The 17,069-nt window shown below is 38.8% G+C and overlaps 1 protein-coding gene across 2 annotated transcripts in view; it reads left to right on the top strand.

Moving 5' to 3' along the window:
- NAALAD2 (N-acetylated alpha-linked acidic dipeptidase 2) overlaps positions 1-17,069 on the top strand; it is a 72,193-nt gene that overhangs the window by 42,304 nt on the left and 12,820 nt on the right. For both annotated transcript variants that reach the window (XM_060605387.2, XM_060605388.2), the window contains 7 exons: positions 3,022-3,085; positions 3,782-3,849; positions 6,968-7,059; positions 8,252-8,342; positions 9,795-10,059; positions 12,600-12,681; positions 13,766-13,858. In XM_060605387.2, coding sequence (XP_060461370.1) covers positions 3,022-3,085; positions 3,782-3,849; positions 6,968-7,059; positions 8,252-8,342; positions 9,795-10,059; positions 12,600-12,681; positions 13,766-13,858 — 755 coding nt within the window. The remainder of the gene's footprint in view (positions 1-3,021; positions 3,086-3,781; positions 3,850-6,967; positions 7,060-8,251; positions 8,343-9,794; positions 10,060-12,599; positions 12,682-13,765; positions 13,859-17,069) is intronic.

The raw sequence follows: 17,069 nt of genomic DNA on the forward strand, positions 1-17,069 counted from the left end.
GTCCAGCCCTAGCAGGTCCAGGGGTTCCCAAAGGATGAATGGCGTCGGCGAAAATAACAAATGGACACAGACAATAGCAGCGTGTTAGACTGGTCGCTTTATTGTGGCAAACGTGGCATTTTATGTGTTAGCAATTTCTTTGTAGAGTGCATCATCTATGTTTTTCAGCATTACCTAATTCTAAATATGTTTCTTTGTGTAATCACCCAGTAAGGAACAACATAGTTATTTTCTTGTAACATTCCCTCCTGCCCTTTTGCTTATTAATTTCTTCATACTATTTTCATTATGAATCTACATTTGTCTATAAAGCATTTGCTTTGCTGTTTTCATGAAAGGTCATCTATCTCTCAACACCTCAAGTGGAACGTTTACAGGGATGTGACTTCTTAATTGTTCCTTTGAACCATTTGCAATACAAGGAACAAAAGTATTCTCTTTGGTCTTGGGTGCCGGGAGGGAGCCAAGAGGGCCCTGGGAACCCACGCCTTATGCGTTCCCAGAGAGACAATGTATACCTAGGAGCTAATGAACCATTCTGTACCTTAACCCACCAGGTCCAGTTATCATCTGGAATGCCTCCTGGGGGCCAAGTGGGTCTAGGGTTTGGAGTAACTTGTATCCATGGATACATTTCTTTGTTGGCCGGGTGGGGATTTCAAACCCATTTGTCCCCCTCCTTGGCTGGGAAATATATGGGGCTATCCTTCCTTTAGGTGGGGGACAGGCAGGCAGGGGTGGCACCGGCTGGGTATAAGGTTTCATTATCCATCTTCGGATTCTCATGGTTTTTCCCAGAAGGAGTTTATATATCCCCGAGTTTGCCCCCATGGGTTTATTTTGATTCATCAATGCTAATTAGACTATGGGGATGGCCATGATGAATAACAGGAGGGATACTGGTAGCTTCCCATTCGAAGGGTCGCTGTGCGTTGCCCTCTGCCAACCACCCACGCTGTGCCATCAGGAAGGCTGGATGGATCGGCTCCCGGCATCATTTAGTTCTTTTTTTGAGGTCTTGTTCTTTTGTTTAGAACATCTTCCTCTGTCTCCTTTGTCTGACTTTGTTTGTTTCTATGAATTATGTGGAATGGGTACCTCTTCCAGTCTTGAAGGAGGAGCCTTACAGAAGAATGTCTCCTGTGTAGACTGTGTACTTGGTGGCTTTGGCTGGCTGGTTGGTGCTGGATGGGCATTGGCTGGGGCCCTCTACACAGAGGCACCCTGTCAGGTCAGCTGGAGCAAGTGTAATCCATGGTTCCTGGAGTGCTTTGCACTATGGTCACCTTGGAGGGTCAGCTGACATGAAGCAGACTCAGGCCAAGGGTTTTTGGGGTGCTCTACATTGGGGCTGCCTTGGTGGGATGGCTGGAGATGGCATGGGAGCAGGCCAGATATGACATGGTGCTTTGTGCCTGGGTCACCTTGATGGGACAGCTGAAGCTGGTGTGGGTTAGAGGACTGAGTAATCTGACCCTGGAGAGAGTTCTAGCAGTTACACCCATTTGGCAGACATTCTATGGTTGGTAAATGGATTTCCTTCACTTAATAATCTAGTTTCCCTTTATTTTATTTTATTAAAAAAATTTTTTTTAAACATTCACTTATTATTGAGAGACAGAGAGACACAGAGGGTGAGCAGGGGAGGGGTAGAGAGAGGGGGAGACACAGAATCCGAAGTAGGCTCCAGGCTCTGAGCTGTCAGCACAGAGCCTGACGTGGGGCTCGAACTCACGATATGTGAGATCGTGACCTGAGCCGAAGTCAGTCGCTCAACCAACTGAGCCACCCAGGGGCTCTCTAGTTTCCCTTTAAATTACTGTTTGTTTTGTTTTTCTGTGTCCCAGGGTAGGTGACTCTGTCCATTGGCCCCTCAGTGATATCCCTCTCTACTCTAGGTTGCCACATCAGGTGGTTGTTCTCAATGTTACTGTGTGTCTGTCTTTCCTACCCTTCTTTATGTGGTCCCTCTATTCTTTGTCATGCAGAAGTTGTTCAGTCAGCCCTCAGTTCTTCTTTAGGAAGAGTTGCTCTGTTTGTAGGTGTAGATTTGGTGTGTCTGGGAACTGAGTTCAAGGTATTTATATGCGTCTATCTTGGACTGTGTCCTATTATACTGTGTTCTTATGAGGTAGCAAGCTAGAGAGAAGTAAAAGGCTCTCTCAGCATATCCCATCTGTGTGATAGTAGTGTGTGTGTGTGTGTGTGTGTGTGTGTGTGTGTGTGTGTTATAGTGAGAGGAAGAGACTATCCTAATGGCTTTCCTTCTCTCCATCTAGTTTTTTTTCTATCCTCCTTTTGAAAATTATTTTTCTTTGCATCTCCTCTTTTAAAAATAGATAAATGGAGGGGCACCTGGGTGGCTCAGTTGGTTGCATGCCACTCTTGATTTTTGGCTCAGGTCATGATCCCAGAGTCACGGGATCAAGGCCTGTGTCAGGCTGTGTGCTGATAGTGCTGAGCCTGCTTGGGATTCTCTTTCCCTGTCTGTCTCTGTGCCTCCCCTGCTTGTGTGCACGTGCACTCTAAAATAAAATACTTTAAAAAAATAGATAAATTGACTCTATTTCTGACTTTTAAAATTATACTTGGGTTTCCAGTCTCAGTAGCTCTCTCAAACTTCAGTGTATGTAAGGATTTCCAGGGATACCTTTTAGAAAATACAGATTTCCAGGCCCTTCAGAAATTTTTAATCAGTACATCTGCTGTGGGGCCCAAAATCTGGGAGCCTCACCCCTTCATATTCTAATGCAAGGAGTCAAGGAACCACACTGTGAAAATACTTTTTTTCTGAGAATCCTTGCTATTGCTATAAATAGTAGCTACACATATTTTTCTTTTTACTTGTGTTAATGTTGTCAACCAACCAGTTATCTGCATTTTCTCATAAATTATGGCAAAGGCATAGATACTGGATTCATAAAGGTATCTGTAGACCACCTTTATACTAAATTGATTTGCTTATTTATTTCCACAATTGTAAATATTGTGAATTAAATAACAACTTTGCTTCAACTGTAGGAGAATGCAAAAACACTCCAGGAGAGAAGCATTGCTTATATCAATTCTGATTCATCTATAGAAGGTAAATCTTACTTCAGATTATTAAACAATGCATCATCTTTTCAGTCTGCAAATTGTAACTAACTTGTAAACTAAGATTATTCTCGTCCTATGAAATTCCTCAATAGTACCTCCATTTTCCACTTTACCACAGAGAAAATGATTATGATTCAAATGAATCAGTATGAGTCATATCTGAGCTACTGATTGTAATTTCTTTAGTATGTTTGCCATTTGCCTATCTTGAATTACTACTTAAAACTCTAGTATTAACCATATTCTTCCTGTGGAGATATTAAAAGAATTTGGCTACAATATTTCAGAAGAATGTTTTACGGAATATTCCACATAGAAATACTTTATGGGAGCAATTTGAAGTGAGTACATACTACAGACTTTGCTTGGAAGCTGACATATGACACTTGTGTCTCTAGGCTTTCTTTGTATTACTTCTAGATGAATGTCAGAGCATGCTTCCGAGGTACTGAAATGCTCTGGTCTAATGTCTTGATATACACTGTTGAATTGATGGAGTAAATATGAATGGCATAGCCTTATCACTTCCTTTGCCAAAGCCCCCCTCGAAAGATACCACCTTAAGAATGATGCTATTTGATTTCAAGACTATACATTGTTTATAATTAGAAATAGTTAGAATTAGACTTCTCTTGGAATTTCACCTGGAAGTATTAAAATACATTGTATTTTATTTTTTCAGGCAATTATACTCTGAGAGTTGACTGTACACCCCTTCTTTACCAATTGGTGTATAAACTGACAAAAGAGGTATATAAATAGATGTCTTAATGTTTTCTGATGAATAGAAAATAAGTGGATAACACTTGTTTTCTTAATTAGTGGTACTGATTTTTAAACTGGTAACTGATTTGTATAAGTAAGAAGTCAGAAAAAAATCTTTAATACACTATTTATATGACCTATGTATAAAAATAGCATTGCTAATCTTTCTAATAGTAGTTATTATTGTATACACTGTTGCCATGTAGAGGGTATACAGTTTCATTTGGCAGAGGAATTTAGATACAACAGAATGAGCTGGAATGGAGAAAGCCTTGGGTTCAAACCCTATAAAATGAATTCCAGCAGCATCAATGATAAAAGGACATGGCCACTGTATCCAAATACTTCGCAATCTAGAGAGGATACACACTTGTAAGTGAGGAATTACACGTCAGTAGAATATTGGATACTACAAACAATGGAGAAGAATTATGGAATAGAGAAGCTGAAATTCTGGGGTGGTTGGGGAAGCATCAGAAGATGTTTACAGAATAATTAGTTCTTGGGTTGTAAAATGGAAGGGTGTGAAAGTAAGAGAGAAGGCATTCTCAGCAGAGAACACCGTAACCTAAAAAAGATGTGGAGACATGAAAGAAAATATTTCCTGAACTGTAGGTGGTTCAGGGTGACGTAAGTATAAGGTTTTGGTGGATAAATGGTAAGAAATGGAGCAGGACAAATAGGCCAAGGTCAGAAATATGGTGATGGGAAAATTAGAGAATTTTTTTTTATTTTTTTAAGAGACCTGGAAGATCATTTCTTCCTTTTATTTGTTTTATCTTATTTATTATTAAATGTTTATTTTTGAGAGAGCGAGTGAGAGAGCACACGTGCATGCACGTGGGGCAGAGAGAGGGAGACACAGAATCCAAAGCAGGCTCCAGGCTCTAAGCTGTCAGCACCTATCTGATGTGGGGCTCGAATTCATGAACTGTGAGGTCATGACCTGAGCCAAAGTCAGATGCTTAACCGGCTGGGCTGAGCAACCCAGGGGCCACAGAGAATCTTTAACAAGGTTATACATTATCATATTTGTTCATTAGAAAGACCACTCAGTATCAGTGTAGTGAATAGATTAAGCTGTAGCAAGTCTAATAGCAAAATGGAAATAATTCTTACAGGAATTTTGTGAATATTATTGATAAAAAGTACTTTGCACTCTACTCTAAAAATGACATATATCTTTAATTTTTGTGTACTTCATTTAAATGGTTCATTATAGAATTTAGTTACCAAATACAAATCTTTAAAGTATGTTATCACTTAGATTACAATGTGAAGTAGGTGTCACTTCTCTGTAGGTACTATTTTCCACTCTCCCTTAATATTACCCTTTCCTTTTTCCCATTACATGCCTTTAAAAACCAGTTTTCCCAAATGGGAGTGCTCTCATCATTCCCATCCCAACTCTCAACATATTGGGTAGCTTATGTTCTTGATACTTTTATTCGAATGTCCCATTAAAACATCTAAAGCAAGCTGTAAGGAAAATTCTGAGAGAATCCTGCTCAGGACATGCATTTATGCTTTGTGCTGTCCTCCAGAGATGGCTCCTGCCTTTGATATCAAGGATAGTTAATAATTTCAGGGCCAATAGGGAGAAGTTGAGGTCTATGCCCCTTTGTACACAGGCAGATGCTTCTCCACGGCCATACCAAACCCTGGTAGAAAAAGACTTCTGTGAACAGACTATTACCATTTCAGCAACCTCTAGAATGTGTTGGCAGAGGCAAACCATGCTGGTGGCAGGAGTGCAGGATGGGAGTGGTAGAGAGGGCAGAGCTTAGAGACTGGGCAGCTGCCCAATTTAAGAACTGGGACAAGGTGTTGAAAATACCCAAGGGTCAGCATTTGTGACAAGACAGCAGAGACAGAAAGTATGCTCTAGTGGGTACAGGCTAGAAGGACTCAGTTCTGGGTAGTGCTAGACTGAAATTGTGATTCCAGAAAAGGAGAGGGTTTTTCAGGGAATTCGGTCTAAGCAGGATGTAGGAAATGGAGCAGGTTCTCAGCCATTGCAAGTTGGCGGGAGCAGAGTCGAGTAGAACCCAGTCAGTTGGCGGGAAAGGAGTAGAACGTCCCTGCTGCTGCAACATGCTGGTGGGCAAAGGAAGGATGTGGAGAGCCAGGACTGCCTTTAAGCTGCGGGCTCATGTGCAATGATGAGGCAACAACCCACTCTGTATAAAGGCCACAGAAAATATCAGAGGAATTGATGTTTATGTTAAGATGGGGACCATTATCCCCATTTCCACAGCTGAGAAAACTAGCGTTTGAAGAGGGGAAGCAACGCACCATAGGTTATGATGCTTTCAGAGCTGCGTGAGGAGGGTATGCCTTTTTCTGAACAAAGCAGAGCTACAAACACAAAATTCAGGCAATACGTGTGTTCATGAGGATCTAAAACAGGGACCTCAGCCTTCACAGTCCACACTCTACCTTGTGGCCCTGCCGAAGATTGGAGAGAGCAGAGTGTAAGTTAATGGCCGTACCTTTAATGGGGGCAGTAAAAAAGGTTCTTGTATTCATAGAAGCTCCTAAAATCCCCAAAGAGAAATGTGAGGTTATGCAGAGCTTTTAAAACCCATCAGATTCCAACTTGGTTTGAATACAATTGGACTTTCCAACAGCAGTTCCTCCTTTCCCCTCGGGCTCTGCAAAACCAGGATTTACATTGCCCTTGTCAGGCTTAGATGCTTCAGCCACATCTGCCACCCTGAGGCCTCTCTTTAAAGGTCTTTTAGGACAGAAGCAACTTACTTACGTAAATCTTGTATCCAAGTTTTCCCCCAGTGACTTACTCAAGGACATCTAAACTGCTAAAAATTAAAGTGATAACATTTGTTATAAATCTGCAACTCTATTAAAAAAGTTTACCAAAATAAGCCAGAGATTTTTATCTCACGTACATGGCAAAATTATCAATAGGCAGGCAACAAAAATGAACATGAATTTGGTTGTATTCTTTTGTCATTTGCTTGTTTTTCTATAAAGAACATGATATATGTCCATATAGTTAGAAGTTGATAACCTATGGTTTTATTATCGACATAAATTTAGTTGCTTCTGCCTCTAATTCCCAATATTTGATGTTTCTTTCCAGATATCCAGCCCAGATGATGGTTTTGAGAGTAAGTCTCTTTATGAAAGCTGGTTGGAAAAGGACCCTTCATCTGAAAATAAAGATTTTCCTAGGTGAATTACTTGTATATTTTCTACCATTAGGATCAATTGTGAATTCCCCTTTGCCCGTTGTTTCTCCAGAAATGTAATTCTCAGCTATGTCAACAATGTGAGTAGAAGAAAGATAATCCCAAAGAATCCCTGTGTAGCCTTCAATTTGCTAATGGTACAGAATAGCCAAGTCTTTGAATCTATAATAAATTCTACTTTTGCAAATGTTTAGCCAAAATTATTTTGCCACATTATCAGGTATTATTTTGCATTTTTGTATTAAATTTTAGATATGTATTCAATGCATTAATGTGACACCAAATGATAATGATGAAATATGGATTATTTGCTTCTAAGTTTAAGGGGCATTATAAGTCACTACCAAATTGTGTCTTTACCTGTAATGAATATAGAATGTATTAATTTTTTACTTCTCATTCACAAAAGTTTTCTTCAATTTTTTTTCTCCTGCAATACTATTTCTATAAACCAGCAGATAATGGTAACAGTTAATAGCTCCATTACATACTCCAAATAAGTCTTGTGAAAGTTTGTTTCCATTGTAAAAGTTTTACATGATTAAAAAAAAAAAAAAAACTAGAGTCAAAAAAAAGGTTTTTAAAATACCTACATCTCAAAAACACATTGGAAGTATGTATTTTCTAATACACCTATAATTTTCTTTTTTGCTTACCATTTTATCATAAATTTTCCCATGTTATTGCATATATATTACATATGTATGTATGTAGTGGTTTCTTAACTACATGCAAAAAAATATATTGTAATTTCATTTTCTAAATAAGGCAGATTCTTCGTGATCCTAAATACACTTTATCATGGCAGTTTTCTTACTATAGTTCTCTGAGGGTAGTGACCAAATTTTATTTTTCTCTTTTTCCTCTCTATGTAAATATTCTAAAAGACTGACGATGTGAAAGAGACCACAGTCACTAGGCTGCTGTCTTCGGTGGCACTGTTCAACTGTGACTGTAGTCAGTGCAGATTTACAGGTTTAATGCAGCAATTTCCGGCATGTGACAGGAAAGTAGCTTGGGGTGGTGTACCTTCTAATTTTTGTAAATGTGCTGTGCAATTCCTTGCTATTCCTGGGACAGGATTCATTTTTCTATTTCTTTAACTTCATATTTTTTAACTTATGCATTTATAATATCCTTGTGTGTGTGTATACACATTTATATCCTACATCTAGAATCAACAAGCTGGGATCTGGAAGTGATTTTGAAGCTTACTTTCAGAGACTTGGGATTGCTTCAGGCAGAGCCCGTTACACTAAGAACAGGGTAAGCCATTTCATTATTTTGGATACATAGCATTTTATCCAACTTCTTGTTAGGAATTTTAGACTGTTTAGTTGTTTGGTACCAGGACACCAGGTCATGTGGCCTGGGAAGAATTCCAGGGCTGGAGGCTGACTTCATGTCTCTTTGTAGATGGACTAGGAATTAATTTGGGTTATTCAGTGAATTTTCCTTGCAGGATTATTCAATGAAATGGTAGCTGGGAGATTACTGCCAAGTGCTTAGCTGGTGAGCAGAACCAAGTAGTGCACATCCCTGTTCTCATTCAGGCTTTATTGGAAAATCCCATTCTCCTCCACTTTTCCTGAGGAAAATGTGCATGTGAAGAACCTGTTTTGGTCACAGGGAATGCTAGGCCACGAGTCTTTACTGTCAGTAGCCCCTCTTCACATCCTCACTCCTGCCTGTCATCTGAGTCCAGGGCTCCTGAGTAGGGAATAAAACAAGTTCCTCCTGATTTTTAAGTCGATTAACTTTTCTGATCAGTTTGCACCATTGCCATTCAAACACACTGATGATATGTATTTGAATATGCCAACATGTGCCATGTTTGCTTGTCTAGGTTATAAATTATGTGATAAACCAAACTGAAGATTACATCAGCAAACCCAGATTTGTCACAGATTTTAATAATTTTCAAATCATAATTTCAATACACAGTCTTGCTTGCCTAGAATACATACCTTTTGTAAATCTGATTCTCCAGAATCAGAGAACAGAGATGAAAGCAAAATAAATCTGTATCCTGATACTCATTAAACTCTTTCAAGGCCTGTTCACTTTTATATTCTGTCATCAATCTGAACACAGTTGTCTAGTTTCTAAGAAATTGCAGATTAAAAGCAGGACATTAGACAGGAGAGAGACTGACACAAGGATTCGCAGTAAAAATGTTCACCTTATAGCAAAGTAGCATATAGGTAAAACTAAACTTAGGAAAGGCAGACCTAAGGAGTAAAACAAATATTTCTATAAAATACATCTATGTAATAGTTTACAGTGGTAGCCCTTAACTGCATAATAAAGGTTAGATGGCATTTGGTTATACAGTTTGGGAAGGCAGAGAAGGTGCTTAAATGTAGATTCTATACAGATCTTAGCTGCCCAGAACCTTTCATTTCCAATCAATTGATAATTGTAAACTGTGTTAATATGCAATTTGAGTATGTATGCCTTAATTTCAGTTATCAGAAATACAATAACAATTTTGAAGTATTTTGAATGAAGATTATGTGAATGATAAATAACAGTAAAATTTTAAATGGGTGAATAGTTGGTGAAAGTGTTAGATTTTAACTTTTTGCTTCATGATAAAACTCAGAGTTCCACATGGTTGTATTTTTTTTTCTGCATTTTTAAGATTACATAAATAATATAATTGGAGTATTTAATGTTTGTCTATATTCAGTACCTACCCATATTTTGTTTCCTCAGAAAACAGATAAGTACAGCAGCTACCCGGTATACCATACAATTTATGAGACGTTTGAATTAGTAGAGAATTTTTATGACCCTACTTTTAAAAAACAGCTTTCAGTGGCTCAGTTACGAGGGGCACTGGTTTATGAGCTTGCAGACTCTAAAATCATTCCTTTCAATATTGAAGACTATGCAAAAGCTTTGAAAAACTATGCAACAAGCATCTACAATTTATCTAAGAAACATGACCAACGATTGAGAAACCATGGAGTATCATTTGGTAAGAATGGCTGGGTATATTTTATAATCTGAGTTAGAGCTTTCAGATATCATCTCCGACTGTCATCACTGCACACTCTTTCATCCTAGAATACATCCTTGCGTTACTTAAGTTTGATTTCTAGGAAAAAACTTGAAACACCTTTAAAGAATGTCATTTAACCTGGTATTTGTAGGATGAATTTGTTTTGCTAAGTTAGTGCTATGAACATTGGGTTGGTTAATATTTTCCCTATATTGCTGCCTTTAGAAATATTTTTGCTGTTAAAAGAACAATACTATAAAAATACAATACTGCACAAAGATGGGAAAATAGAGAAAACCAATTCCACTACATATATAATTATTGTATATTTTTGTTTACCTCGAGATTTTTTTTACCTGGTTTAAGCATTGTTTCACTTTGTGTATTTTATATTCATTTTATATTCACATTGCCATTTTGTGGTTATTGTTATGTACTATGCTATCTCCAACAAAGCAGGGATGAAATATAGTATGGTACAAAGGACTGAGCATTGGGTCTAGAAGCAGTTACCTGGTTCAAATCCCGATTCTAATATTTAGTCATTGTGTGATGTTGGAAAAGTTACATGACCTTTGTCAATTTTCCTCTGAGTGAAATGGTAAAGAATATAACGTTTCCAAGACTGCTGTGGGACATTCAGTTGGTTGGATATATAGACACAGTGGTGAGTCTCATAAACGTTACCTACTAGTACTGTTTTACTATAACCATTTTCTTTTAATCTGGGAGTAGATATTCTTAGTACATACCAAAATTATCAAGTATGTACTCAGTGTCTACTGTCTACTGTGTTATTTCCTGGGAGATACAAGAATGTTTAAAAAATAATCATTGTCCTCAAAGAGCACAGGCTCTCACGTGAGGGCAAAGACAAAAGTGCCAGGGACAAGCTGTTATAGGACGCTACAGAGAGTACTGTAGGGACACAGAGTAAGTAGAGAGAAGTCAGCAATGGCTTTGGAATATTGCATACGAATTAGTAATCTTCAAAGTCATGAGCAGCAGGTACTATGATCTAGATAAAGTGATACAAAGAAAATCTAGGAAACTGTATTTACATCAGTGATTGGAGAGTCTCTTTAACGAGGCAAATGAAATCGGAATAAGCAGAGCCGACAGCGAGATAGACATTCACAGTTCTGTGGCTCACCAGCATCCTCTTCTTTTCCTAGATGCCCCGATTTTCTTTTGGTGAATTACCTTTTATCACTTTAAGTCAGGATCCAACCGAGAGAGAAAGCACACAGTTACAGGTGAAGGCCACTCTTCACACAAAGTGACTTAACCTACTCTATTAATGCCCCTTTCCCCCCATATTTTCACCCTCTCCACCTCAGTGGCAATATTCCATCCACGTTAAACCATCTTGTAACTTTCTTATAAACATTTCTTCTACCTAATGTACCCTACTCCCTTCCCAATCAAAATTCTTCATTTAGTGCCAGGCAAAAAGCAGTCCCTAACATGTTTTAATGAATGAATGATGGATAGGATGGATATGTAATTTACATGGTCTGCAGTTCTCTACTTCCTTCTACCAATCTAGTACTGTCCTATCTTCCTAACACTCTACTGAAATTGCTTTTGCCAAAGTTATTCACCTGTTACTAAATACCAGGCACACGTTTTATTTCTTATCCAATTTGACTATTGTGGTTCATTGGAAATTTAAAATTCTTTCCTCAACACTCTTTGGCTTCAAAAATATCTATTATTAGATTATTTTGTACTTGGCTTTAAGAATAGCAACAGTAATTAGAGCTTAAAGGATATCTAGGGCTAAAAAAGACCTTGTCTTTTATATTGAAAGTAACTATTTACTAGCTGTGTGACCTAACAGAAATCCTGTGGAGCAGTAAGTGCTTTCTCTGCCAAATGAATATTGTATTCCCTGTATCACAGGATTAATGAAGGAAATCAATGATTTATGCTAATGTTCAGTTTAGAAAAGATGGAAAATGATATAGGTTGTTGTAATAAAAAAATATGTTGAGAATCTTCTCACTTCTTAGAATCTATGTTAACTAAAGAAAAGCTTGACTAGACCAGACCTGATCCTGTTTGAGTCCACATACACCAGCTTGTCACAGGTTGCATTTAAACAAGATCTTAAATGCACTGCTTAAAAAGAGGGGTTGGTTCACATTGATTTATTCTCTAATTATTGCAGGAACACAGCTCAATTTATAGCTGTATCCAGTATCTAGCATATAGAAGTTGTATTAATATACATTGAATGAGTATCTACATGAATGGTAAATTAGGATTTAAAATAATTATGTCCTAGACTCTTGAAAGTTCCTTCATGAAGAACCAATTTAGAAATTTTGTTTTATCCATTGTCTCTTTGTTACAATATTTTCTGATCTTCATGGATCTACAAAAAGGCTCAGTAGAAAAACAGTTTTAATATCTATTCAGTCTTGTCAGCCTGGAATGTGGAGGGCAGGGAAGTAAACATCTGAAATAAGAAGCATTTACTAATATACCTTCCACTTTTCTATTTTTAAAAGATTCTTTATTTTCTGCTGTGAAAAACTTCTCAGATGCTGCTTCAGATTTTCATAGAAGACTCACAGAAGTTGATCTTAACAAGTAAGTTTCAAATGTAAAGTTTCCTATTTTGAAAAGTAATCTAGTTACTAGAGTGAATCGTGTACACTTACCTAGGCAGGCAGCTCTAAGTCACTGCTACCCAAATTAAGGTCTGTAACTACACCATCAGCATCACTTAGGAGCTTGTCATCACACGTAGAATTCTGCACTTTAACAAACTCCCAGGATGGTCAGTATTCACATTGAAGTTTGAGAAGCAGTGCTCTATCTGGTAGACTAAAAACCCCTCCCAAGACAAGGGCCAGCCTCATGCCTTTAGGAGTCTGCATAAGAATTTTGAGTGTAAGTCATCATTCCGTGGGTAAATGCACTTGTAGTATATTTTACTAATGTCCCAATACTTCTATGACCAGTGTAGGAATTCTTTTACTGATAGAATTTTTGCCACTTTTAGATTGAAATATAATTTGAAAAGTTCTATTCAAAGCATTATTTAACAAGCATAAACTGTCCTGTCACATTTACTTTTTCAGATCCAATTAGAGTAAGCTCTCCCACTACCCATATTGGCAGAAAGATTATCCTTCATTCTGAGGGGCTTCTCTCTCCTTTGGATTGTAGGAAAGCCCAGAGAATTTGTGTAGCACCCCAGGAAGAGTTGGCAGATGCCAAGTGTGAAAGGGGATTCCCAGCCCATGATGGGCAACTTCCTGCAGACTGGCACTCTTCCTGCAGACTGCTGCGACCTTCCTTCATTTGTTGTTGTTCAGCCTTTATTCTGCAACTTTCTTCCACAGTGGAACTGAATGGCTTATCAACAACTGATAGTACACCCAGTCGGCCTTTGCAGGAGGCCTGGCTGTCCTCCTAGAGAGAATTATAACTTTTAGTTCTTTCTGTGGTCTTGAAAAACAAAAGAAGCCATCTGCAGTAGGTCTCTCTTACTCTGAATATTAGGAAGATGACCCTCTTGTTATATGTAGCTTACATATAAAGCATTACTGTTAATACGTATTTTCTTAAAAACCTATTTTAGAAGTTTATTTTTCCATGCCTTATGCTATATTATTTTAAACTATAGTTCCATGAAAGAGTTACAGTTACCTATTTCTTATTTTCAAAGTCCTATTGCAGTGAGAATCATGAATGACCAATTGATGCTCCTGGAGAGAGCATTCATCGATCCTCTTGGTTTACCAGGGAGGCGGTTCTATAGGTAAGGAAGCAACATGTGTTCCACTAAAGGATATTAAATACTCCAGTGTGACCAAAACCAGCATATCCAAAGTCTGCTTTAAACTGTTGCCATCAGATGAACGGAAGGTGAATATGCATGCTGAGAATATGGGTAAGATTATGCATTAGAACAGTGTAACTTGTAGTATCAGAAAAATTAATTTCATGTTGTTTACTGCTTTGCTACAGATGTAAATGATAGTTGAAAAATAACCTGTAAATATAAAGGCTATTAGTATCTTAGAGCTTGTGTAGTTCAAATTTCTACATTAATTTTTTCTATAGGATCTGAGGTAAGTAGCTTGTCTAGTCTCTGAATCTTCCAATTGTAGGAAGCTTACCACCTCATGAGGAAGTCCATCCCATTTTAAGAGAGGTCTACTTTAATAGAATTTTTTCTTCATAAGGTCTTTTCCCCTGTAATTTTCTCCTTCTAATCCTATCTACTCTCCAAAATCAAATAGAATAAATCTAGATCTATTTCCATGTAACATTTTAGGTTTTTAAAGATGGCTGCCATGTTCTGAAGAAATATCCTTTTTGCCTCTGTATTTCTATGTCAAGTTTTCTTTGAGTATCTTGGCTGTGTGCATGGGCAGACTCCAGTTTCTTAAGATACCTCTTAAACTGTGGTTCCTTGGTGAAAATTTACAAGGCTGTTTATCATCAGATAACCTATGCCACAGATAGTTCTATATGTTAGCTTTCTTATAAATATTAGTGACTAGTATTAATATTTAATTAGAAGCACAGGCTTTTTTAGAGCCCTGCTCTGGCTCGTACTAAGTAACCTGGGCAAAATACTTCTCTAAAGCTCATTTTCCTTAGCTGTTAAAGGAGATAACTGCTTTCACCCCATAGGTTTATATATTTCAGGCATGTGGAAGATTGAGCTCAGAGAGGGATACATTCAGTAAGTGGCTATTTTCAGAAAATGATAATTCATATAAATAATAGCAGCCATCAGTTAAGTATTTACATGTCGAATTAAAAGCAAAAAGCAAAGCTACATGTTAATCCTCTCCTGCCTGTATTTGTATTTTATAAGCAAAATGTCTCTATTTTGTCAAAATGAAGCAGCCTTGTAGAATAAAAAGGGACAGTGATCCTTCAGCATTCCCTTCTATAACCCATACCCAGCCATTTGCTAGTCTCTAAAGAAAATGTTTTATATACACATGTGTGCAATGTATGTGTGTGTATACGTATATATATTCATCCAACTGTATTTATATAAATGGGCCTACACATTATTTTTCAGCTTGTTCTTTCTTCATAACAATTTATCTGCAAGATCCTCCCATGTCGGTATATATCCGGCATGTAGTGTTCCACTGTATGGCTTATATGTGTAATTTTTAAAGTCCTTGTTGAGTTTTTATTTACTATTGGGATAAATACTGTAGGATGTCCCCCGTGTCCTATTTGAACATGTCCTAATATCTAATGAGTATGTGGATTTAACACATTTTAAATTTAACTGCCACACTGTCTTCTAAAAAGACTGCACTGTATTTTGAAAATATGTCTAGAACTATTACCTGAATATTAAGACTATATTCTAAAGCCCAGGCAGTACAAGAGCAATGCAGGAAGACCCTGAACTCTCTCCATCCCATGGACACCCTTAAGCTACAACTATGTGTGAACCACATTTCCTCCAACAGAGACCTGAAGACTAGCTGAGCAACCCCTTCATTATCAAACAAGAAAAAGGCCTGACTGAAGATGGTAGGAGAGTCTGAGAACTAATTCTGCCATAAACCTGGCCCAAGGCACACAACCCACAATTGGGAGGGAATTTATAAACCCAGAACCTCTCCTTGGGGAATGAAGGGCTCATACTTCAAATAGGACTCACCAGCTTTTCAGACGTATGCCTGAGATGAGCCTCCAAAACATCTGGCTATGGAAACTAATGGTGTGCTCACATTCAAGAGACCCAAAGGGCCGTGGAGAACTGAGGCATGGCTCTTGAAGGGCTTAAATGGACTCACTTGCCACAGGATCCAGTGCACAAGCAGCACTTTGAAAAGCAGACTTCACGTGAAACATTCACTTGCTAGCTTTAATGCATCATGTGGAGGCACATGCTGGACTGTTCTCTGGGATGGAGGCTGGTGGGTGCCATCTTCGCATTCCTCCTCTGCTGAGCTCCAAAGTGCCAGTATCTCCTGGAAGGGAGCCTTTACACTTACATTTTAAAGTTGCTGCCCAGAGATGCCCTTTGACTGGCTCTGGAGCCAGAGGGTCTTATATTTCTAGGTCCCATGGGACTGGGACAACTGGGAGATGGTTCTTGGCTAACTACCACCTACAGTGTACCGCACAGATAGTGGACTGAAACAGGACTTTTTGTCCAGGAGCTCTGGCCTCAGGAGAAAGCTTCTGGTCTGGCATGTATCTAGGAGTCTGTGGCTGAGAAGCCTCTTTGCACTCTCCCCCTGCTTTCCCCAGCTTGATGGCATATCCCCAAATGGAGTTTGTACCTTTGTCCAGCACCCCAGTTTTTGCAGCTGCTGCAGGGGACACCTGTACATTGTATGGCTCTGGTGGCCAACAGGGCAAGGCTGATGGGTCCCACAGGACAGTAATCAATGGAGAAGCAGCTACCTCCAGGGCACAGCAAGAGACAGCAGATCCAAGAGCTTATTCTTCCAGTGAAAGAGGTCTTAGTTTATCATCATGGCTACAGCCGGAGGGGCAGGCTTCTAATTAAAACACACATCTAAGGATTAGTCATCAGAGGCCTCAGAGGGCAGGTGCTCTCACTCTGCCTGTTCCAGAGCACCAACATCTCTAGGAGGGGAGTTCTCACACCCTGGTGTTTGTGGCTTGCTCGGTGGGGGTGGGGAGCCTCCTGAAACAGATGCAACTGCACAGTGGACTGAAACTCACATCCTCTTTTTGTAGAAGAAGCATATTTATCCTGAAGCTTCAGCCTAAGAGCAGGCTTCAGATTTGGCACTCATCTAGAGGCCTATGGAGATACTCTCAGGCAATGTGGATGAGGGCAGTGCCATCTTTGTGCTCGTAATTACAGCTTGCTGGTATATTCCAGAAAACAGCTTATGTTTGCAGTCTCACAGAAAGTTTGGAAACCAGACCCTCAGGCAGCAGCTTTCAATCATCCTGAATTTAGGTGGCGAGAGATTCCCCTTTGGTACACTGACAGGTCTTGGCACACCCTC

The sequence above is a fragment of the Panthera onca genome, chromosome D1 (assembly GCF_046562875.1).
Source record: "Panthera onca isolate mPanOnc1 chromosome D1, mPanOnc1 haplotype 2, whole genome shotgun sequence".
Taxonomy (NCBI): domain Eukaryota; kingdom Metazoa; phylum Chordata; class Mammalia; order Carnivora; family Felidae; genus Panthera; species Panthera onca.